Below are 24,969 nucleotides of genomic sequence, written 5' to 3'. Positions count from 1 at the left end.
TGACAAATACAACTGTATTTTATTTTATATATAGTTATATAACACGTCGTTACGTCGCACGACGTCACCACGTGATCTTTTGTCGCTGTTTTGGAATGGCTTCCTGTATCTTCTCTTTTCACGCGCTCTAAGAACATGGATTACTGTTTAACGCTATTAAACCCTTTTTTTAAGAACTACCATAGAAGAGGCAATACACCTAGAGAAAGATACAGGGCAATACAGAAACGGAAAAGAGACTTAAAATGTTCTTATTCCAGTTACCAGAGGTTGTGCTCTACCACATTATGTCATATTTGGAATACAAGTCTTTGAGTCGCCTTTCTCAAGTTTGTAAAACAATTTACCATTTTGCAAATCGTGACGCCGTATGGAGGAAGATAGCAAAAGAGTTCATAAACACTGGAATTACACGACAAGGGGCAGATGTGTAAGATATATTGTTTTATTCGTACAGTAAGTAGGGTACAGTGGTTGTTTCACGATGAACATCATGACTTCCCAAGAGTTGTTTACATCTACTTCCACGCGGCTTGCTACAGTTGTTGCCATTCACACCGCTATCCTTCTTGATGCAAAATTATGCAACGCTGTAGCATGTACTGAATGGGCTATGTTTCAGCATGGTGCCCAAAGAAAACGTTTACGTCTTGTAAAAACGCATACAGAAAGCCTCGTGGTTACTTGCTATAGATATCTGAACGGCGTTTACAAATAAATTGTTCCTGCATAATAACACATTCCTTATTGCACACAGTCATGCTGCTACATAATCCTGAGAATATCCTCGGCCAATGACTGCAGTTATGTTGACATGACGACACTGTTTTTCAGGATACATTCATTGTATGAAATATATATATATATAGCCTATTTCCCACTTGCTGCTGTGGAAGCCCTGAGTCTGACTGACTGGTCTAGAAACACTGGTCTAGAGAACCTAACATTGTGAATTGGACCTGAGCCATTCTGGCATCACTGCCGCCTTCCCCAGCACAGCTACTTATGCCACAGTGACAGCCACTCTTATCAAACCATGGGTCTCCTTTGAGATGCAGCCTAACAGCAGTGTAAATAAACTTGGTAATCCTGCTGAGCGCTACAGGACACCACATCCCACAGCTCTGTGAGAGAAGCAGGCTGTTTCCTCCAGCCCACATCCACCCCCTCTGGCACAGGCCTCCTGAACACATGTGAACACATATGCTAATGTTCTGGACGACAGTGTTGGGTTCAAGTATGACAATATGGGTCTATTTGAGGCCTCCTGCTATTCCTTGTGATATTCACATCAAATCTGCTAATATACAGCACGCAATGCTGTAATTCTATGCCTTTTGGGCAATGTTTGTGTGCATTGTCCGTTCGGAGGTTTTATTTATGTGGTGTTCCTCAGGGGTTATAATTGTGTTATCACCTCACTATCCATGTTACAGGTATCCCCACATCCCGCTGAAGGACAGAGTGAAGGTATCTCAGAACTGGTGCCATGGGATCTGCAGAAAGGAAGTCATGCTCAAATGGAGGATTAAGTGAGTGTGTTTGTGAGTTTTGGCATCATGGCACCACAGTGTAGGTTCAGGAGTTTCCCTAATCCATCTCATCTCTTGCGCCACTGAACACACGACAGGGATTGGCAGGTGAAAGTTTAGGGAGAAAAAGTTGCAAAAGAGGTCCTGGAGAGTTATTGTTAGTTTTTTTTATGAAGCTGTATACAAGTAAAAGGTATTAAACATTGGAAAATGGTTGCTGAATAGCTTATAGTTCTAGATGTTGGGGCTGAAAAGCTCATTAGGAGTAGCAGTAAGCACTATCCAGAGAGTCAATGGTTAGCTTACAGTCTATCCCTAGATTACCATTCACAAGGTTTCAACTAGAGAGGATCATGCTCTCATTTTAGTCATTGTGCCACCTCAATCTGTGAAGTCTGAAGTGAGATGTAGAAAAACATGTAGTACCAGTCAAAAGTTTGGACACACCTACTCATTCAAGGGCTTTTCTTTATTTTTACTATTTTCTAAATTGTACAATAATAGTGAAGACATTAAAACTATGAAATAACGCATATGGAATCATATAGTAATCAAAAAAGTGTCAAAATATATTTTGTATTTGAGATTCTTCAAAGTAGCCACCCTTTGCCTTGATGACAGCTTTGCACACTCTTGACATTCTCTCAACCAGCTTCACCTGGAATGCTTTTCCAACAGTCTTGAAGGAGTTCCCACATATGCTGAGCACTTGTTGGCAGCTTTTCCTTCACTCTGCGGACCAACTCATCCCAAACCATCTCAATTGGGTTGAGTTCAGGGTGATTGTGGAGGCCAGGTCATCTGATGCAGCACTCCATCACTCTCCTTCTTGGTCAAATAGCCCTTACACAGCCTGGAGGTGTGTTGGGTCATTGTCCCACTAAGCGCAAACTGGATGGATGACGTATCGCTGCAGAATGCTGTGGTAGCCATGCTGGTTAAGTGTGCCTTGAATTCTAAATACATCACGGATAGTGTCACCAGCAAAGCACCATCACACCTCCTCCTCCATGCCTCACGGTGGGAACCACACATGCAGAGATCATCCGTTCACCTACTGCGTCATACAAAGACACAGCGGTTTGAACCAAAAATCTCAAATTTGGACTCATCAGACCAAAGGAGAGATTTCCACTGGTCTAACGTACATTGCTGGTGTTTCTTGGCCCAAGCAAGTTTTTTCTTCTTATTGGTGTTCTTTAGAAGTAGTTTCTTTACAGCAATTCGACCATGAAGTCCTGATTCACGCAGTCTCCTCTGAACAGGATGTTGAGATGTGTCTGTTACTTGAACTCTGTGAAGCATTTATTTGGGCTGCAATCTGAGGTGCAGTTAACTCTAATGAACTTATCCTCTGCAGCAGAGGTAACTCTGGGTCTTTCTTTCCTGTGGCAGTCCTCATGAAATCCAGTTTCATCATAGCGCTTGATGGTTTTTGTGACTACGCTTGAAGAAACTTTCAAAGTTCTTGAAATTTTCCACATTGACTGACCTTCATGTCTTATAGTAATGATGGACTGTCGATTCTCTTTGCTTATTTGAGCTGTTCTTTCCATATGGACTTGGTCTTTTACCAAATAAGGCTATCTTCTGTATACCATCCCTACCTTGTCACAACACAACTGATTGGCTCAAACGCATTAAGAAGAAATTCCACAAATTAACTTTTAACAAGGGACACCTGTTAATTGAAATGCATTCCAGGTGACTACCTCATGAAGCTGGTTGAGAGAATGCCAAGAGTGTGCAAAGCTATCATCAAGGCAAAGGCTGGCTACTTTGAAGAATCTCAAATATAAAATGTATTTTGATTTGTTTAACACTTTTTTGGTTACTACATGATTTCATATGTGTTATTTCATAGTTTTGATTTCTTCACTATTCTATAATGTAGAAAACAGTAAAAATAAAGAAAAAATCCTGGAATGAGTAGGTGTGTCCAAACTTTTGACTAGTACTGTATGTCAGAGTATTTTCCATTATTTGATTGTGTGTTCCCCCTACAGCTTGTTGCCATGGATACAGCTAGACGGGGATGTGCTGTATCTGTCTCAGGCTGCAGACATCGGAGCGTACCATCTGAGGCCGGACACGGGGAAGCTCCAGCGCAGCCCCATGGCTCTGTTCTCAGGACACCTGGAAGACGTGTGTCGATTTGCTGTGACTGACACACACCTCGTTAGTGGAGGGAGGTAATCAGCAGTAATCACCTTGACTCAAACTCCTGAAAGGAATAATATCAGTAGTTGAAGTTCAGTCTATCATGTTGCTTCAATACTCACTTGCCATTCTTACTGTGTATGTGCTTCAACTAAAGGTCATAGAAGCATCATCACTACTGCAGACCCACGGCCATAGAAGCACACTCTCAGTCAAAGATATCATATTCCATTTAATGTACTCATGTCTGTTATAGTGAACTATTATCTGCCTCTTTCAGTGATGGTAAGATCCTGGTGCACCACAGGAGGAATGGCTTCTCTATGGAGTACTCAGGTCACAACCAGGAGGTGAATTGCCTGGACTGCAGAGGAGGACTGATCGTCAGCGGCTCCAGAGACAGAACAGCCCGGGTGAGACACACTAATAGCACCCAATGTGTCAGTTTGTTTAGATGATACTGGCTGACATAGAGCTCCACTGTAGTTTCACATTGGGTGGCAACCAAAGTGTGTGTCAAATGCAAGCTTGGCGAATAAATTGAAATCATTAACTCTGTGTGTTCCACCCTGGCTAAATTTACACACTGTGTGTTCCACCCTGGCTGCATTTACACAGGCAGCCCAATTCTGATCTTTTTTTGACTAATTGATCTTTTGACCAATCAGCTCTGAACAAGATCTGATGTGATTGGTCAAAAGACCAATTAGTGGGAAAATCTCAGAATTGGCTTGCCTGTGGGTATGCAGCCTCTGTTGCGTATTAGGGTGTACTGTCAACCACAGACAACTATGGTTTTAATGTTAGTATTTTCTTAATGTTTCCTTTTAGATTTGGACTTTTTCTTCCAACTGCCCCAGAGACACGATCCCTATGAACGACAGGGTGTGGTCTGTGGCTATTAGTCCCACACAGAGGTACGTAATGTACATGCCTAGAATGTCCCAAAACAGTCAAACAGCTACACTAACATCATACATGAGTGCACAAAAGGTAGAGTCCTGACCCCCCGGACAACCCCCATCAGTCAGTACGACACCCTGACTTCAGTTTTGCCATTGGCATGAAAACAGGTGTCAGCCACCGGTTTGGGTGAGAGTTGAGGTTGGGGCTAGATTAACCTGAGTGGTGGGTTCATTGTCCTCTGTTACTGAATAGGACAATATTTATTTCCCTCAGGTGGTCTGGGGAACAGTGAAAGAGGGATCGAGAGAGGTGGAAAAAACAGGATATCAAGGCAAAGCGTCTTCATAGGCCCTTTGATTGCTCAGCCATGTTGCTACACACCCACACACGTAATGATGCTCACACACACGAAAGAAAGCACACGCGCACATACGTACACACACACAAGCGAGCGAACACACACACTGGGACACCCTTAATGACACACAGACGCACAAGGCTGTAACAGTATCCCTGCTTCACCACCTGCCCCAGACCGGCAGGCAGCTGATCCATCAAACTGGCCTTAGCGCCGCAGCAGAGTGGAAACACTATGAGTCACAGCAACAAAGGGCAGCTCTCCTCGGCTGACAGGTCCCTGGTCAACTCTCTTCAATTCAGGCAATCAGAGACACCATCATCTTCTGGGTGGATTGTTCATGCATTACATTTCCATGAATTGACTGGAATTTTTTCAGGTAGACCTGGAAGACTGAAACTGTAGTGAGACTGGCTGTTTCTGCTCGTTGACCCCGGCCATACATTCATTCAGTATAAACTCAACTTCACACGCACACTTTTATTGTAGAAACACACACAGCCACAGACAGTATGAACTCACTCGCTCGCTCTGTCACACACACTCCTTCAGTATATATTACTCTCACACAGACACACACGTTCACGTTGAGCCCCGGTGGCCCTGTCTGCTCAGCCAGAACTTTAGATCTGAGAGTATGGGGCGATTATTCACATCATTAATTCTCCAATTTGCTGGCTGAAATAGCAGCCGTGCCTCAGCCTGCTGCCCCCTCATAATGAACCTGCTCCTTCCACACACTGACCAATGACCTGGTTAATTAATAGACCCCTGGAACTGAGGTGTCGACTCGCTGACAAACCTATAAGCCCACCTATCCCCTTGGAACCTCATCACTCCTGGAGCTAGGAGGATACAAGGAGAGAGATGTCATCGCTTAGTCAGTGCTTTGTGAAATATTACATGTGATGGCACCGCCAATTCATTTAAAATGATTGCATGACACAGGTCTTGTTAATAAGGAAATGGCTCAAAATCAATCTAATAACCTAGCTCTTTATGGTAGACCTTTCCACTCTACCAACTGTGTCGCATGACACAGGCGCTATCGTTTACCCATTAAGGGTCAGTTAGGGGCATTGAAAGTTTTAGTTTGATCTTGTTTTAAATGACAGTTGAAAGCGACAGGGAGCAAAATGGTGGAAGCAGCATGTTTTTGATTTGGTGGGTGGGGGGGAAGGGGGCTCCTTGTGTTTTAAATGTAATTGTCCCTGCTTCACGCTCAAGGAATCCAAAGAGTAGAGCGGGGGCCTGCCATGCTATTGCTAACTGTAGTGTTGGTACCGTACTGTAGCTACAACTTTAGGGTTGCTTTTCTAAATGTTATATTTGAGTCATGTAGCAGACGCTCTTATCCAGAACCACTTACACTAGTGAGTGCATACATTTTCGTGCTGGTCTCATATGGGAATCGAACCCACAACCCTGGCGTCGCACGCACCATGCTGTACCAACTAAGCCACAAATAACAATATCTGTTATGCTGTCATTGAGTGCGGCACTTGCAATTTGAATGCGCCTCAAGAGGAATATATTTTTTTTGCATAGTATGCGACAGGCTGAACAATTGAATAGGTAAACTATTTTACTTTGGTGTTGTCTGATTTTGCTGTTGCTTACTTTTGTTGTTAGCTGTGGAAAATTAAATGGGGTCAACAATTTTTCATTAGATAATTCAAATAACCAAAAGGTACCGGGTCTCAGCTTTGCCAGGCTCTCATTTTGATCGTACTGTAGGTACCGGCTCTCAGCTTTGCCTGGCTCTCATTTTGATCGTACTGTAGGTACCGGCTCTCAGTTTTGTCTGGCTCTCATTTTGATCGTACTGTAGGTACCGGCTCTCAGCTTTGCCTGGCTCTCATTTTGATCGTACTGTAGGTACCGGCTCTCAGCTTTGTCTGGCTCTCATTTTGATCGTACTGTAGGTACCGGCTCTCAGCTTTGCCTGGCTCTCATTTTGATCGTACTGTAGGTACCGGCTCTCAGTTTTGCCTGGCTCTCATTTTAATCGTACTGTAGGTACCGGGTCTCAGCTTTGCCTGGCTCTCATTTTAATCGTACTGTAGGTACCGGGTCTCAGTTTTGCCTGGCTCTCATTTTGATCGTACTGTAGGTGCCGGGTCTCAGGCTCGGCGGGACCCTGCCCAATTGAATCCCTGCTAACCATATCCACTTTTGTGGTCGGTACTACCACAACTATACTGATATTACCCAATGGCAGTGTTGCCCTATATTAATTTAGCAGTGGTGGTATGATAAAAAAATCTATACATCTTTTTGACCATGGGCATTACGATCAGGTCGTGTGCAGCTGCACTCCGAAGTGATGATTACTTGTGTGCTGCAAGCTGTGGGCAGGATTGAAATAAACCCAAACCAAGGAAAACGGCTACGGTACCCTTCATTCCATGACGCACCATTTTGTTCCTATCATTTCGCAAATCGCCGTTTTGGACGAGACTGACTTTATGATCAAAATGATTTTATTTACACTTTGTAGTAAATTCGGACTCATATCGATGCCACATAGGCTGTTTTCAAAAAGAGAAGTTGTTTTTAAAGGCAGTCGCTCTTTAGAACTTTAAAATGTTCTCTCCCGCCCCATGGGAAAATGTGTAGAATTGCAGGAAATGAACTTTAAAACAGCAACATTTTGTCGCTTCAGCCAAGAGAAGACCCTCTAAAATGTTCAGTCGGAGACAAATGCAGATGGGCAACACCATGCTCCAGCCTATCGATTTAAAGCCGCTATGTTGCATCATTTGGGCTACAAATTATAATGCTTTTAAAGGGAAAATTATATTTCAGATGGTGTCATTCATTTTGGAGTAGAATGTCCTTCTACCAGAAATGATCTTCTCACAGTCATTCTACAAAAAAATCTCGCGGGACCCCTGCGTTGAAATGCCAATGCTGATGTGACTCCGTGTTGGTCCCTGCCTACGTTGAGCGAGATTGATCCCAGCAGTAGATCTGGTCCTTTCTTTCATGCTTTTTTCAATCGAATGTCTTTCCACACCACACTCTGTGATACTGTATCTGTCCAGAGGCCCACCTCATATAGGCTACCTGGGGAGGCAGGTAGCCTAGTGGTTAGAGCGTTGGGCCAGTAACCGAAAGGTTGCTGGATTGAATCCCCGAGCTGACAAGGTAAAAATCTGTCGTTCTGCCCCTGAACAAGGCAGTTAACCCACTATTTATTATTATTTTAAATCTTTTTAAATATGGCACATGGTTACTGGAATAGGACTGGGCTCTGTTGGATCCATGTCCTAGAGGTTTTCTGTCATTGACTAGCAATTGAGTAAGAGGGGTCGAATCCAGTCTTAGACTTGACTCTGACAGGGACAGACTTACTCCCCAACACTGTACCAAGACTACACATTAGATATGAGGACTTGCAGTATTAGTGAGAGAGCATGAGGGTGGACATGGGTCCAAATACGGGCTTTTCCACTCTCCCACCATGTCTCTATCTCTGTCTTTCTCTCTTCCTCTCTCCCTTTCTCACCCTCTCTTTCCACTCTTGGTACAGTTTCTTTGAATTATAAAGAAGCGGGCAGGTGGTTAGTAGTTGACTGAGGTGTTTCCTGCAAATAGGCTTGGGCCAACAAGACCGGACAGGTTGAGGAGCGCTGGAGCTGTCGTGGCAGATCACACTGTTCGATGGGAGAGAGCATGGAGTCACGACTGATTGGATTTCGTACCATATGTTGTTTTATTGAGTGATGATACTATTTATTGCTGCTGTATTGCTGCTCTGTAGGAAGAGTAAGGAAATGGTCTAGGAACAATGTAATGAAAGCAAGGTTTCCCCCTCCTAGGGAATTCTTGCCGTTGTTACCTCTGTGTTTTTTTGAGGGTTTAAGTCTGACTCTTTGTTACAAATATAGGCTCTTTGAAAAACTGCAGCCATACAAATGCAATTTGATAAATTGATTGGCTGGAACTCTGGTGTTAATCAGATAAGTGCGTGATTCTCATGAAACATAATCTATGTTGCTATAGTTTACCCATAAATCCAAAAAATGTTATTTTAGTTGAAGTTTACATTAAACTATACTATTTATTACGTACAAACACAGAGTCTGTGGACATGTCTCATTAACGTGACACTTTTTCAAGTTCCTGTAAAAACTCCAATCAGTTTTTAAATAAAGTTTTATTCACCCGTGATGCATCATCTAGAGGAGTAGTAGAAGTTAAGTTAATTCATTCGCTTATATGCCTTCAGAATGAGGTTCTTATTCTCAAACACCCCCCTTTACCCTGCTTGGCCTTCTCATTACCAAAATGGCTAAAAAGCTCAAATTGGGAAAAAGTCTTAAATTTTATAATAATTTTATGATACAATTTTAAATATGTGCATTTTCAGTGTTATAATTAACTCAGGCCTTTTCATTAGGGGAGCAATGTTAAAAAGATGATGAATTGATTTCTTTTTTGGACTGTTGCAGTAATGAGAATTTTGTGGAAATGGTGGTAGAATGCTTAATATCTTATCAAAAAAACATAGTAATAATTATGAAATAGATAAGTACAGATCCTAATCTCAGTGATCCAAGATATATACATTTTTTTAATCATTTAAAATGACACCTGAGAATTTTTGGCTCAAATGTTTGTTTCGTGAGAATGACCCAACTGTATTTCCATAAGAGATTCGCCACAAAAGCTGTCACTCACACACCCAGAGTATCACCTGTGTGCATGTGTTACAGGGTTAGCAGAACGGAATAGCCAATAACAGACCACTCCAAAGAACCAATTAGGGTTTGACGCTCGGTGTCAAAGAGCCTATGAGATCAATCCATTTCTCAGTGCCAAAATGCAGTTACACAATGTATGTAGGCAAGATTGGGGGGGATGGAGGGGGGGTTATACGGACCACTCGTAAAGGGGAGGGGGCTGGAAGCCACTGGAGGGAGAAGCCACCCTGAGGAGAGGTGAGAAAGGGGCGCTTTTCCTGGGTTTGTTTTGTTTAGAATTCCTCAAGCACAACTACAAAGATGTTGCAGGGGCAATGCCTTTGAACGTTTCCAAAGAAAATGATTGTTGGATAAACCGCCCCGATTCGCCACTTTCTCACCATGGAGGGAGGCTGACCTCTGACCTCTAGTATCAAAGTACTGGGAGACGCCCCCTCCAGCCCCCCCCCCCACCTCTGATTTTACCCCCACTGCTCTGCCCCACTCAACCGCAAGAAAAAGGCTGAAATTCATGTCTTTCTCTTTCGTCTCTCACAGGCTGGGCCTGTGGCTCAGGAGTCAAGAATTCAATTAGTTAAAAAAAGAGAAGAAAAGAGAGAGGCTGCAACAATGCAGCGATAAGGGGCAGAATGTGCGTTCCCACACGCTAAATACAGGGCGCTTTCTCTGGGGCCCACAGAGCCGGAGGACCCGCACTGCAGGAGGCAAGAATAATCACAGCTCCTCTGAACCACTCATTACACACACACACACACACACACACACACACACACACACACACACACACACACACACACACACACACACACACACCTGACACCCACACGGTACCTCAAATTTACACACAGGCACTCCTAAGCTACTTCAAACACATACCCATGTGCACACCTCATACACACACACGTGCGCACACACTGCTCAAATTCATTTTACAGACACATACACATACTAGCACCTCAGACATACCTGACAAACACACACGTACACAACTCACACAGGCCTTTCATTACACACCACCTCATACAGGTGTTCCTCGGGTTCACTTGCTCTACCTGAGAGACTAGGCCTGCTGTTCAATGTACAGAATGGAAACAACACTACTCGTGATCGACATCATGGCATAAATTGGGTTAATCATACAACTGCCCAGTCAACATGGGTTGGTATATCAGATTCTGTTATTGAATGAATTGTGTTCTATCAACATTGAAATATCCCTCTTCTCGTCGATGGTCTAGGTTGAATTGATTGTTTGTTGAAAGCATTGATGTTTGTTTTGTTTCTTTGCACACAGACATCAATTTGCCGACATGGTTCAATGGTCAATTGAATGGATGTTGGTTCTATAATCCAGTATCCTAATGACTGTCGCTCCTTTCATCTTTCTGAGTGAGAAGAAGATGAGTGACAAGGTCTCTGATCATTCAAGGGAACCGGAGCTGAGCTGACACATACCACAATGAATGAATCCTCATTTGTGTCTGTCTATTGGTCCTCAGCTGGTAGAGCATAGCATAGTTGGTTCGATTTCTGGGACCACCCGTACGTAAAATGTATGCATGCACGATGACTGTAAGTCGCTTTGGACAAAAGAGTCTGCTAAATGGCATAGTCTATTGTTGTAATCCATTCTAGAAATCCACTAGACTCATAATCGGCGTCATCTGAACTTTAATGTTGAGCTGTTGTTAGTTGGAGGATAGCCGTTAGTATAGCGAGACCGGATGGTGTTTTCAATACATGGTGGCGGGCTGTTCTGTTCCGTTCCAGCCGGCTGAGCAGAGCAGCGCAGAGGGGCTATGTGTGGAATGTCCTGGTGCTGTCCTGGTGACCTCAGACAGAGGGGACACAAACAGAAGCCAAAAGGGCCAAGGGGGTGGGGTATTGGGGGGGGGGTCTTGGCGAGCCCCTGCCATTGTCCCCCTCCCGGCTGATATAAAAGCATCATAACCCTTTGAGCTCAGACATATTTAGAGAGCAGATAAAAGCACTTTTTACAAACTAGATACACGGCGAGCACAAAGCCGGGGGTCAAGCGCAACAAATTAACAACCTCTTTTTGCCTAGAGGGGGGGAGGGGGAGGAGAAGGGGGGCAGAGGGCATAGCTAAATCGCCCCTGGAGTCCATCGCCATGCCTCTACATTCCCAGCGCTTGCATGGTCTATGTTCATCTCTGCTATTTAGCCTATTCTTCTGTAATTGGCTGGGGTTTAGTTTAGATAAATGGTGACTGACTTGTTTTGTTTGGAGTATTGTTGTTCATGCGATAGGTTTGTGTGGGATTCTTTGAATTTCACGAAAGTGGTGCCAATCTTTGGCAATGGCGAAAGAATTGGAGTCAGGTCAAATGTAACATTTTATTTTGATGTCAGATAGCCACATATCCCATTTTAAACAATAAGCTTCACTTTTTTGTATTTTGCAATACGCTTCACTTTTCTATTTTGCCATAAGCTGCGATAGTGCCAAGGAGAAATTCAACTGACAGTGTGTATCTGTTACCCTTGTTTCTCAGAAGAATAAACGTTGCAAGACTGGAGTGTAGTTGTTCCATTTGGTGTAGTACAGCTGTTTAGGTAGTAAGCTGAAAGTCCTACACATGGAAATTGTATCCTTTTGTAGTACCTAGTGATGCAAGCCAAATGCTAAAGCCAAACTGGTGGCTTAGAATGTGCAGCCCGACACCAAAGTACACCACTAACCCACAGGCTGTAGAACGGACATATCATTAGAACACTGAGTCAAATTCTGCTTCCTAAGTCCATACATTTACTTTCTGGTGTTTGCCACTAAATTTACTTTCTATGTGTTTGACTTTTGGACTTGATTTACTGTAGTATGACTCCAAGCAGGTTCAAATAGGTAACTTTTTAAATTTCTAAGGAAAACAATTGGAGAATCCCCTATTAACTGAGAAAAAATTATCATAACATGTCATTTGTTAGACTAGATTCCTAGACCAGGCTGTTGTTCACCTCTTTGTTAGGAAACGAGAAGTGATTTTTGGGCTGAGAATGGGGATGGGTTAACAGAAGTGGAGCGTTTGCGGTGGTCTTGGGAAAGCGTGGAGCGCCCTGTGCGGTCAGCTTGTTGATTTGGAGCTAACAATGTTGGTACTGTTGGGCTCTTCTCCCAGCGGGGGCTCAGTGTGCGTGCGTGTTTCTGTCTGTGTGTGCGCTTGTCTGTGATTGTGTGTGTTCCCAATGGGGGCTGAGTTAGTTTGTGTGACCCTGCCACACAGCCCCTTAGATAATGCAGCCAGCTGATGAGGTTACCCAAACGGCAGCAGAGGCCCAGCATGTCCTTATAATGAGGAGTGGACTGGGAAGTAGAGGGAGAAGGTTGGGGGGGTTACAGAGATGGGGGTGATTTCAGGATGGGGGTGGTAGTAGCATCTCAGGGAGGTGATTTTATTTGACCTTTATTTAACTAGGCAAGTCAGTGAAGAACAAATTCTTATTTTCAATGATGGCCTAGGAACAGTGGGTTAACTGCCTGTTCAGGGGCAGAACGACAGATTTGTACCTTGTCAGCTCAGGGATTTGAACTTGCAACCTTTTGGTTACTAGTCCAACGCTCTAACCACTAGGCTACCCTGCCGTGATTGGGGGGAGAGGGGTTTTAGGGAGGGGGCACCTGTCCCACATCAGGCGAGAGAGGCTTTGACCTTAGCAGCTATAATATCAGTGAGTGATCTGACCCTAGATCAGGCCAGTGCTCGGGGGGACAGAACCGGTTCATTGTATGTCTGTGCTGTGTACCCCCCTTCCTCCCCCAGCAGAGCAGAGCCCAGTGAGGGATGAGTAATGTGAGTAATGGAGAGTAATAAGGGCCAGGCAGCGAGTGTGACCTTAACCCTATTGTATCTTGTGTCACCAGGGTTCAGAGGTCATACTCGCTGAGGGCCCGCCGCCCTGATTGGACCAAATGAGTTTACCCAACACTAATTAACAGGGGCTTCGCTAACGGGCCTCTCCGCTTAACGGGCCTGACAGCTGCCCCTGTGCCTCAGTACACCCTCCCGTGCCCCGCTCACGCCCCTCGTTACCCCTGTCTCAACGCCAAAGCGCCTCCACGCCACCCTTACCCCATTGCCAACCCACCCAGCCGCCAGAGGAAGAAACGCCAACCAAACCACCCACCACTGCTTCAACACAGTTATCTGTCTACTTCTCTGTCCTTCTCTCTGGCTATTCTATCCCACCGTTTTTCATTTGAGATCTGCCGTGCTTTCTTGAGATTGTATGCGAAAGCAGTTGATGCGGAAACTGTGAAGTAAAACGGAAAAATAGTAAATGAATAAGTGGTACAAAAGAAAGTAAAAAGAAAATCAAATGGTGGTTGTGCCCCAGGGTGTTGGACCTTCCCCTGTCAGTCAAACCAGCAGGAGGCCCAAAGCCTCAGACCTGGGCAGAGCTAACAGAAGCCCCCCTACTGCCCCTCTCCCCTTTGGCCCACACCACCCTCTACACACAGACCCTACTACACCCCTCCTCTCCTCTCCTTTCACCCCTGTCCCTCCCATGCATACCTAGGCCACTACTTCCGACCTGTCAGTCTAATCAAAGGAGTGTTTTAGTTTCTCCTCTTTTCTCTCTCACCGCTGAAACAATAAACGTGTGTCTCTGACCGGAGACTGTTGAGGGTGTCACGCTTTAGCTTTGTCCTTTGAGGTGTCTCAGTATTCCCAGTTTTCCTAAACGTTCCTCTGTTGTCTCCTCCACAGCTCCTTCGTGACCGGCACGGCCTGTTGTGCGAACTTCTCTCCTCTGCGGATCTGGGATGTTGAAAGGTAACTAACTACACAACACACACAAACACAGATACACACTCCACTGATTCACACAGACTTTACACACCACTTACTACACACACACACAACCCACAAACAACAGTACACTATGACCAAGCATCTTAACTACATTCCTATACAGTATAGAAATTTAGAGTTGAGCCCTTCATCGTCCACCAGTAGTATTCCTACCAACCCACTTCTTACCAACCCAAGTATTCCAAGACCTCCCATCCTAGCCCATCTGTCAGTATAACTGATCACTGCAGTGAAAGTGGAACCTGGCTGTAATGATAGTTGTTGTTTCATCATTCCGTCTAAAAGCCTTTGCTTTGAGAAGTTCAAAGGGGGGCTGGGAGAATTCCTGGCACTGAAAGCCCAAGCTTAAACCTGATACAGCCCTGACAGGCCGCTGTAATTCCCAGCTTTACCTGCCGAATTAAACCTTCTGACACGTCCCGGGCCGGACAGAGAAAGGCGCTTCCTGCTCCAAATGACATGGACATTTGAGCTGGGGAAACGGGGGAAGGGAGGAAGGGGAGAAGGGAGGGGAAGTTATTTGTGCGTTGCAGGTGTTCCGAAAATATATTGACACAGTGTAGCAGAGCAGAGCTCGTTCTTGCTAGAAAACATGAACAACATGTCCTTGTGTAGTATGTACATGTAGTATAGTATTCAGGTAGTGTGGTTTGTGTTTTTTTTCTCAGTTTAGGAGTAAATATTTTAAGTCCCAGTCCTGAAAAATCAGATGTCTTTGCTGTAGTATGATGATTGGAACAAGTGGCCTGGCTGATCTGTGTCCCCCATTGTGACTTCCTGTCTGGTAATCAGCTGAGGTACAAAAAGTGGTCTGGGAGAGGGCAGGGCACATACTGTACACCGATGACGGCAGGATGAGGGTTATGGGGGCACTCTGTGTATCTGTAACTTTCTCTTATTTCCTATATCTCAGATGCACATGCGCACACACAAACACAGATACACACACACACACACACACACACACACACACACACACACACACACACACACACAGCAACCCCACCACACACATAGAGCACATATTCAACCTCTCCAGACCCACCACCATCACGATCCACCCCAACCTAAGACTACCAGCAGCATCCCAACCCAACCCTGTGCATTAGTGTGGCCACACTCCCTTTGACAGCGGACACATCAGAGAGAAAAGATCACAACCAAGACACTGTTACACCTGCAGCACCAAACATAGCCAGTAAAGCAGCTGAGTGCCTCAGGATCTGAACAAGACAGGAACCACAACATATTGCTGATTCCAGGAATGACTTGTCATCCGATGGTGGAAAATAGTGGCACAGGATGTGACTGAGGTCAATGGACTGCCAGTTTCTTTAAGAGGGGGGGAAAGAGGTGGAGAAATATAGATGGAGAGAAAGGGAGAAAAAGGTGAGAGGAAAGAGGGAAGCTAGGGGAGGAAGAAAGGGATGAGTGTGTTCCGTCTATTACAATGGTAGGTGTGCTTTATGTGATTCATCTAGTTTCACAAAACAACTATTTTACTCTTTTAATTGTTTTTCAAGAAATCGTGACCTGAATGAGGCATGACCTTGTTTTATGACACATGTGGCGTTATTCTATAACAGGCTCATTAAAAATCAGTTTCTCTTTGTTGACCCTTCTAAGAGTTGCCATGCAAAACCAGAACCTTCCCACTTATGTGAGGCAAAGGAACCTTGACCATTCACCCATTGTGGCTTTGATTTTAATTTAATTTAACACATTTCTTTTTTCTCCCATTGCAATTAATTCTGTGTCTTTTTCATCTCGATGGCACAAAGCCTATGATCACCCATACAGAGGGATCCCACACAAGTGGCGTTTTTGAGCGCACCCCAACTTTTCATGGTGCCTTCGCTCATGGATAAACAGGGAAAAAGCATCAAAGAACCCCAACCATCGCTCCGAGATTCCCGTCAAAGGGTCCCCACAATCGCCTGGCAGATTCCTGGCATTCCGCTCTGAAAAGCGGGGGTTAAATGTCTGCTTTGGGAGGTCGCTCTGTTATACAAATTGCACGGGCATTGTTTTTGGAGAGAACGCGTGTGACATTTAAAGGTGGCCATTGTTCCGCCCGTACATTCCTGCCCAGTTCTGTGTCCAGCAGTTCTCCCAGCTCCCTGAGTCCCCACTGTTTGTTTTAGGGTCTGAAAACCCCAGCAGGACTCTTTCTCTACCTGTCTGACATCCTTTCAGAGGAGTGGCTGTTTCCCAGCGCGGACGTCCCCAGGCCCAGTTTAGACACCAGACTTAACCTTACAAGAGCTCTCCCACCCATACTGCTTTTCTATAGCCCCCCCCCCCCCCCCCCCCCACACACCAAGAGAGAATCCCCTTAGCTTCTCCTGTTTAAATTCATTAATGGATCCTTTCACAAACTGTGTGTGGCCAGAAAGCCAACCTGACTCCTGCAGTGAGACCAGACAGGCTTAAATCAGGACTAACTAATTCTCCCTGTGTATCACAGACAGTCACTACTCTCATAACAGTCAGTCAGTCCCCCCCTATGGCGAACAGTCAACTCACCTTCCAAAATCAATTCAGTGTTGGGCTTCATTTTATCTCAAATTCTCACTATTTATTAACTGAAAACCGATTTTCCACCCAGGCAAACATGAGCATTCAACATTTTATTTCAGTCGAATTTCAGTTCATTTCCTCAATTACTGGGAATGTGATTTGCCTCATGTCAACCCCATATCCCAGCTAATTAAGTCCCACATTCTGGCTCATCCTGGGTCAGTGGCACTAGCTACTCTGTAGTTTGAGTGGGGTCACAGAACATTGGTGTGAGAGCAGCAGTTCCCTCTCTCCACTCTCTGGGGTATACTGCCCATGTGATCTATCTCCCAAGTGCACCTTACTGATCTCTGAACTCCCACATGTCCATATTGTAGACATCACCCTTGGTGACATGCAATCATTTGCTCCTTTTTTTGTTTAGCACTTTGCACTTTCACCTTTTTGTATTTTCTCGAGCATGGATTAAATGAAGTATATTTTTGCATCTCGGCCTCCTTGGGTTTTTCCTTTTCATGGTTTGAGTACGACTACCTTTTTCGCTACAGATGTTTTTTCTCTCTCACACACCAGCCACTATTCATCCTAGCCAGAGCGCTCACCCTCATATTGCCTTTTGACATGCAATCAAATCAGCCACAGAATAGTATTAACTAACTTGTAGTAAATAGTACCTGTTTTTATGGATCTAGTAGCATTTTATATATATATATATACATATATATATATATATATATATATATATATATATATATATATATATATATATATATATATATATATATACATACGTACGTACGTACGTATGTATGTACGTACGTACGTATCTATATATATATACACATACATACATACATACATACATACATACATACATACATACATACATATATATATATATATATATACTGCTAAAAAAAATAAAGGGAACACTTAAACAACACAATGTAACTCCAAGTCAATCTTACTTCTGTGAAATCAAACTGTCCACTTAGGAAGCAACACTGATTGACAATAAATGTCACGTGCTGTTGTGCAAATGGAATAGACAACAGGTGGAAATTATAGGCAATTAGCAAGACACCCCCAATAAAGGAGTGGTTCTGCAGGTGGTGACCACAGACCACTTCTCAGTTCCTATGCTTCCTGGCTGATGTTTTGGTCAGTTTTGAATGCTGGCGGTGCTTTCACTCTAGTGGTAGCATGAGACGGAGTCTACAACCCACACAAGTGGCTCAGGTAGTGCAGCTCAACCAGGATGGCACATCAATGCGAGCTGTGGCAAGAAGGTTTGCTGTGTCTGTCAGCGTAGTGTCCAGAGCATGGAGGCGCTACCAGGAGACAGACCAGTACATCAGGAGACGTGGAGGAGGCCGTAGGAGGGCAACAACCCAGCAGCAGGACCGCTACCTCCGCCTTTGTGCAAGGAGGAGCAGGAGGAGCATTGCCAGAGCCCTGCAAAATGACCTCCAGAAGGCCACAAATGTGCATGTGTCTGCTCAAACGGTCAGAAACAGACTCCATGAGGGTGGTATGAGGGCCCGACGTCCACAGGTGGGAGTTGTGCTTACAGCCCAACACCGTGCAGAACGTTTGGCATTTGCCAGAGAACACCAAGATTGGCAAATTCGCCACTGGCGCCCTGTGCTCTTCACAGATGAAAGCAGATTCACACTGAGCACGTGACAGTCTGGAGACGCCGTGGAGAACGTTCTGCTGCCTGCAACATCCTCCAGCATGACCAGTTTGGGTGGTGGGTCAGTCATGGTGTAGGGTGGCATTTCTTTGGGGGGCCGCACAGCCCTCCATGTGCTCGCCAGAGGTAGCCTGACTGCCATTAGGTACCGAGATGAGATCCTCAGACCCCTTGTGAGACCATATGCTGGTGCGGTTGGCCCTGGGTTCCTCCTAATGCAAGACAATGCTAGACCTCATGTGGCTGGAGTGTGTCAGCAGTTCCTGCAAGAGGAAGGCATTGATGCTATGGACTGGCCCGCCCGTTCCCCAGACCTGAATCCAATTGAGCACATCTGGGTCTTCATGTCTCGCTCCATCCACCAACGCCACGTTGCACCACAGACTGTCCAGGAGTTGGCGGATGCTTTAGTCCAGGTCTGGGAGGAGATCCCTCAGGAGACCATCCGCCACCTCATCAGGAGCATGCCCAGTCGTTGTAGGGAGGTCATACAGGCACGTGGAGGCAACACACACTACTGAGCCTCATTTTGACTTGTTTTAAGGACATTACATCAAAGTTTCATTCATTCAGATCTAGGATGTGTTATTTTAGTGTTCTCTTTATTTTTTTGAGCAGTGTATATATATATATATATATATATATATATATACCACTTTCTGGTGTATGATGTGGTATATATATATAAAAAAAGTGGTATATATATATATATATAAAAGTGGTATATATATATATATATACCACTTTCTGGTGTATGATGGAGTCCTAGCTATTCTACAGTGACTCTAACATCTGACGGTATTGACTCATCCCTGTGATTTCACAGACTCAAGAATGTGACAGGCTACATTCGGACAGACTCAGGTAGGTATGTGACGGTAACGACTCGTCAGGGTTATTTCATAGGCTCAACCATGTAACTTTCCACTCAGGCATGCTTTGGACCTGACTCAAGTATGTGATGGTGTGGACCCAGACATGAGATTGTCAGATCACACAATCAAGCCGCAGCTCAAAGGCAAGCGGCAGCCGCACTAGCAGATACAGTACTTCTGACAGATTATATGGTTATGCTCCGTCCTGTAATCTTCCTGTGACCTAACAATTTGAGAATCCCGGCTGTTCTGCTGCTCGCCATCCACCGCACAGTGCTATTATGGCTTTAAGTTCTCGACGCAGATGTGAAGACCGCTTTCAGGGATCTGGGTTTTTATCGTCTCACCTTGGTGTTTGACATTTTCAGAGGGCCACGAAGACCTTCAGTGCAATCAGCACAATTGGGTTTGTCTGTGAGACATTGTATTTAGATAATGACTTGATTGGCCTATTGCCTTGTCGGTTGAGTGGTGTAGGGGCTGTCTATAAGACACATTTGAGTTATGAGTCAATTATTCACGTGTGGCTTGAGTGGTATAGGTGTTCTTTGTCCGACATGTGTTAAGCTCTGGGTTTTAGCAGTAAAAAGAAAATGAGGGATCGGTACCCCACACAGACACGTATCCCAGAGAGAGAGCCCCATCACGGACTCCCCATTGGCCAGGCTTAGACCCCAGCTCTGAGAAAGCTCTCGTCCAATAAGATGGCCCCCTGGGGTGAGGCTTGCGGATTACCAGTCTGCCCCTGGTGTTTGGAGCAGTGGGGGCACGAGCGAGAAGGGGGAGGGAGTGCAGTCACCAGGGCCAGTGGCCTCCTTTAAATGGTTGCTAGGGAGCAGGTATCAAAGGTCTGCGAGTAACACACAGTCACGGTCATGGAGGGAATTAAACCGCAACAAAGAGACAGTTATTCTGCAATAATCCGCCCTGCGGAGGGCAAGTTATTCTCCAAGAATCAGAGCCGCCGAGTGGGCAGCCAACGGAGGACTGTGATCACAAGAGCATGGTACTGCCCATACACACACCTTACACATCCTTTGTGCATTCATACACCACGATGTCTTCTCTCTCTTTCATTCTCTCTCTCTCTCTCTCTCTCTCTCTCTCACACACACCTCACCATCCCGGTGTTGTAGCATGGGGGGATCCTTGTAATCAGTCTCAGAGCCCTCTCCCAGATAGAGAGGTGTTGACTTTGATCTCCTCTGGGTGGTCTGGAGCCAGTGGGATTGGGAATATAGAGATGGAGAGAGAAGGGTAGTATATGGGAATATAAAGATACACACAGAGAGCTTAGGGGTGTATCAAGGATCAACCGCTATAAAGACCGAGACAGGTGAAAAGTGTTTTATCCATCTCACTATGGGTTAAGGTGAGTTATACCTTACATCAATGAGTAAGGGCTCCATTTATTATTCATGGTTGCTTAGGGGCGTAAGTGAAAACTGCACATCCTCATTTGAAGCACTAAGGACATCCTGTATTGGACATATTAGTAGTCAGTAGCCAGCAGGCATTTATAGTATTGATACAGTGTAACATGCCTGTGATCTTAGGTGCAGAACTCCTGAACTGTCTCTGTCTTCATCTTTCTTCTTCTTACTTTCTCCCTATTTCTCCATCCTCCCTCTCCCTGTCTCTCAGGTGTGAGCTGCTGTGTTGTCTGGGTTCAGAGTTCCGTCGGGGTGCAGGTGTGTTGGATATAGTCTATGAGTCGCCTGTCCAGCTGCTCACCTGTGGCTACGACACCTACATCCGCTCCTGGGACCTTCGCCTCAGCCCCAGGTACGCCATCAGTCTGTCAGTCAGTTAGTCCATATATTAAGCTGTCAATCAATCATTTTGTTCGTATTTATGTATAAATTGTCAAAATGTAGACTCCGGTCAAGCATTATGATTGGCAGAGAGGCGTTCTGAGCCATACCAAAACGAGAATAGCATCACGGCTTCATCATACACATCTACACACACGTGCGATGAGTCAACACAGCACACATAACAGCACTAGCAACACAGTGCAATCATTCCCCTCCCCTCCATCTTCCAAAAAGGAAGAGCACAGTATATCCCCACCCAGTCCAATCTGGGCGGTACCTGAATGATGCGGACCCTTGCACATTTCTACGACAAACCAAGCAGGGTCCTGCTATCAGAAGGGAGGGTGCCTTTTTATTTGGGTGTGTGTGTGTGGGGGTGGCGTGGGTCAGTCAAGTAACACAAATAAGAGCTGATTGTCTGTCAGCTCTGGGGGGTTGAGCTGGGAGGGGGGTCCCTCTTTAGACATCAATAATTCACACACACAGCACCACCAGGAGGCTCCCTGGGACAGTGAGGAGGTGCAGGGTGTCTGGACCTTGGGTTCCCGCTGAAAGCAGGACTTTGAGTCTCGCAGACGCCTTGAGGGTAACTGACCAGCGGACAAAAACACATGCCCAACACACACACACTTTGTTCTCTGTCTGAAATACAGTGTTGTCTTGGTGTTGTCTCTTGTTATGGCTTTATGTTGTGTGGTGTTGTTGGGATGTACGTAGTGTCTTTTATCAGGTTGATCGATCATCTCATGGTCTTGTTGAATATGTGAGTTTTTGTGTTTTTGTGTGTTGGGGCATTTCATCATCTTTTTGGGGTTGTTTCTTTGTATTTATAGTGTGGCTTTTTGTAATTGGATCATGGCAAATAGTTTTCTCGTGCGATGTGGTATTGTCTTATTTAGCTATGTTTTTGTGTCGTGGCTGTGACATTCTCTGGATGAGATGGTCAGTGTGTGTGCGTTTTGTTCACAAACTGTTGCATTCTCACCTCGTCCGACTAACCACACACCACGTCGGCTATAGGTTTGGCAGAGAGGGAAAAAGAGAGAGAAAGAGGAGTCAGCCCAATTGGCCTAGTCTACCTCATGCACTCTTGTCTCAAACTGTCCCAGAAAAACACACTCCGAGAAACCGACACAGCTCAAACTCTCTCAGACACACACTCAATATTATTTTATGTCTTTACCTCAAATGCCAAGACAGGCAAAGTAGATTTGTGATGGCGACAGTCCTTTTGAGTCTGGTCGAATCAGAGCTATATTTGTCTATATCTGGTGTCTCTCAACCTTTTAGGACACACTAGCTAGGTTTCCATCCAATTTGCGATCTGCTTTTCATGTGAATATTCTAAAATGCGCATTAAAAGAAGTGCATTTTCCCACCAGGTGTTTCCATCAAATTGACTTGTTGCGGATAAAAAGCTGTGCGTGGTGATGTAGTGCACATTAAAAGCACTTTTGGCGCTTAGAAACTAAGTAGCGAATAAAAATCTGAAGTTCATTGTGTTTCCATTGCGTTTTCTTTACCGATGGCTTTGTCACAAAAACTGTTGAGATAAATAGCAAACTTTCCCAATCTGGTTTTTGCTCATGCTTTCTAGTGTAGACAACTGTTTGCTGATAAAGTCAACAGGGAAGGTTATATGATAAGAGAAAGATCCCTTTTTTTTTTTTTTCGATAATGTTAACCAAGCGTAGCACCGACCGTCATGTCACCAGCATTCAAATAATACACTAGATATTTATTGGAAATTTGCATGAAGCTCGTCACACACTTACAACCACGAAGTTCATCATAACTTATTTCATCTGCCTATAAACTCTTCATGCGTTTCCACGTGGTGGGCTATAGGCTGCAATGTAGCATATGTTTTCTTTGACATTATGGTTATTGTATCAATAGTTGCTCATAACAGTGTTTCCACCGCAATTGTCGCAGAATGTATTTTTTGTCTAGCGTATTGTTTCGAGTTGGCATTAGGAAATTTTGCCAACAAATTAGCTGTTAACCATCAGGCCTGCCGTGAGTTTTTTTTTGTGTGTCAGGTTATTAATTGGTTGGATGGAAACCTGGCTAATTACAGTGAATTGAGCTCGCACTCATTGGATTGCTAAAATTAGGATGAACAGACTGTGTGTGTGCGCCTGTGTGTATTTGCGTATGTGCATACGTGTGTGTGTGTGAGAGTGACTCCAGACATCTCTGCTGCCCTGCTGTCTGCTCTCGGTCCCTGTGCATCACTTATTGATGAGGCACTAATGGATGATCGATCTCTATTGGCAGAACCCCCAAAATACTTCCCCTACCACCACCTCCTTCCCCACTGCAAACCCAGCCAGCGCTCCAACACCCCAGCGCCTTTCCGTTGACAACAGATGAAGTTTCGGCATCCTCACAAAACGCACACCAACATACAAAATGTAACTTCCTCATAACATGCACACATCCATTTGCCTTCTTTAAAATTCTTCAGAGTACACTCTCCTAAATCCAGTCACACTCTGCACCGTGTTGCAGTGGTCCTTTTATCATAGCTCATCAACGTTAGTTGAACAAAATTAATGCTGTATTGCAAATGAAACAGATGTCTACTTTTTCCTCAACATTCTCTGATGTCATTTCCTCCTGTCCCAACAGGAAGTGTGTCATGGAGTGGGAGGAGCCTCACGACAGTGCCCTCTACTGCATCCAGACGGACGGGAATCACATGATTGCCAGTGGCTCCTCTTACTATGGCGTCATACGGACGTGGGATAAGCGGCAAACCCGCTGCTTAGAGGTGTGTGTGTGTGTGTGCGTGCGTGCGTGCGTGTGCGTGCGTAATCAAATGTGTGTGGGTGAGTGCCATTTATGACTGTTGTTGTCCTTGCCACAGATGTTCCAGCTGTCCTCTGCTGTGAGTAGCCCAGTGTACTGCCTGCGTTTCAACACCTCTCACCTGTACGCTGCCCTCGCCACAGCACTGCACTCTCTGGACTTCAAACAGGGCCCCCGGCCTCGCAGATAACACCCACTCCTACAGACAGCTGTTAGGATTTAAAACAATAAATTATGTTTTTGACAGTAAATGGCTTCATTCTCTGTAATAACTGGAACTCTTGAGCTACAAAGACCATTGGGAATGTCCATGCAAGAAATATCAAATATGGGGATACGCCACACTGATACCAACATATAAACTTCTGCCAGGGCAACACAGATCCTGGACTAGAGGGCATGCAATAACCTGTTGTTACAGGACTAATCCAGTGGCCTGGAGGCCCACAGACACACACAAACAGGCTAAAGCCCTAACCTAGATAAGTCTTCCATTGAAGAACACACAGGGAGGTGTTTCCACCTTACACTTTGAGTGGCTGTGGGTTCTGTCATTTGCTTTGAGGGGATAAAACCATATTAGCCACTGACAGTAACATAGAAACACAGTGTTTGGGTTTCCATTAATTTGACCTCAACACCTGTGATCAGTCAGTTTTATGGATTGAAGTGTTTGAGCTTAGAAAATCCACATCTTATAATGTAAGGATTCATTTGATGAACAGATATAAAATATACACACATCTGGCA

General features: G+C 44.9%; 1 protein-coding gene across 1 annotated transcript; it reads left to right on the top strand.

Moving 5' to 3' along the window:
• Window positions 1-71: 71 nt before the first annotated feature.
• fbxw4 (F-box and WD repeat domain containing 4) lies at window positions 72-24,470 on the top strand. The gene is made up of 9 exons (XM_029752952.1): window positions 72-430; window positions 1,437-1,532; window positions 3,539-3,724; window positions 3,973-4,105; window positions 4,524-4,609; window positions 14,393-14,458; window positions 21,233-21,373; window positions 24,040-24,181; window positions 24,278-24,470. The coding sequence occupies exons 1-9, from the start codon at window positions 246-248 to the stop codon at window positions 24,407-24,409; spliced, it is 1,167 nt and encodes a 388-aa protein (XP_029608812.1). The 5' UTR covers window positions 72-245; the 3' UTR covers window positions 24,410-24,470.
• The last annotated feature ends 499 nt before the right edge of the window (window positions 24,471-24,969 follow it).

This window comes from Salmo trutta, chromosome 5, assembly GCF_901001165.1.
Source record: "Salmo trutta chromosome 5, fSalTru1.1, whole genome shotgun sequence".
In the NCBI taxonomy this organism is placed as follows: Eukaryota; Metazoa; Chordata; class Actinopteri; order Salmoniformes; family Salmonidae; genus Salmo; species Salmo trutta.
The sequence above is the reverse complement of the archived record's forward strand: the minus strand, read 5'-3'. Positions and strand labels throughout refer to the sequence as shown.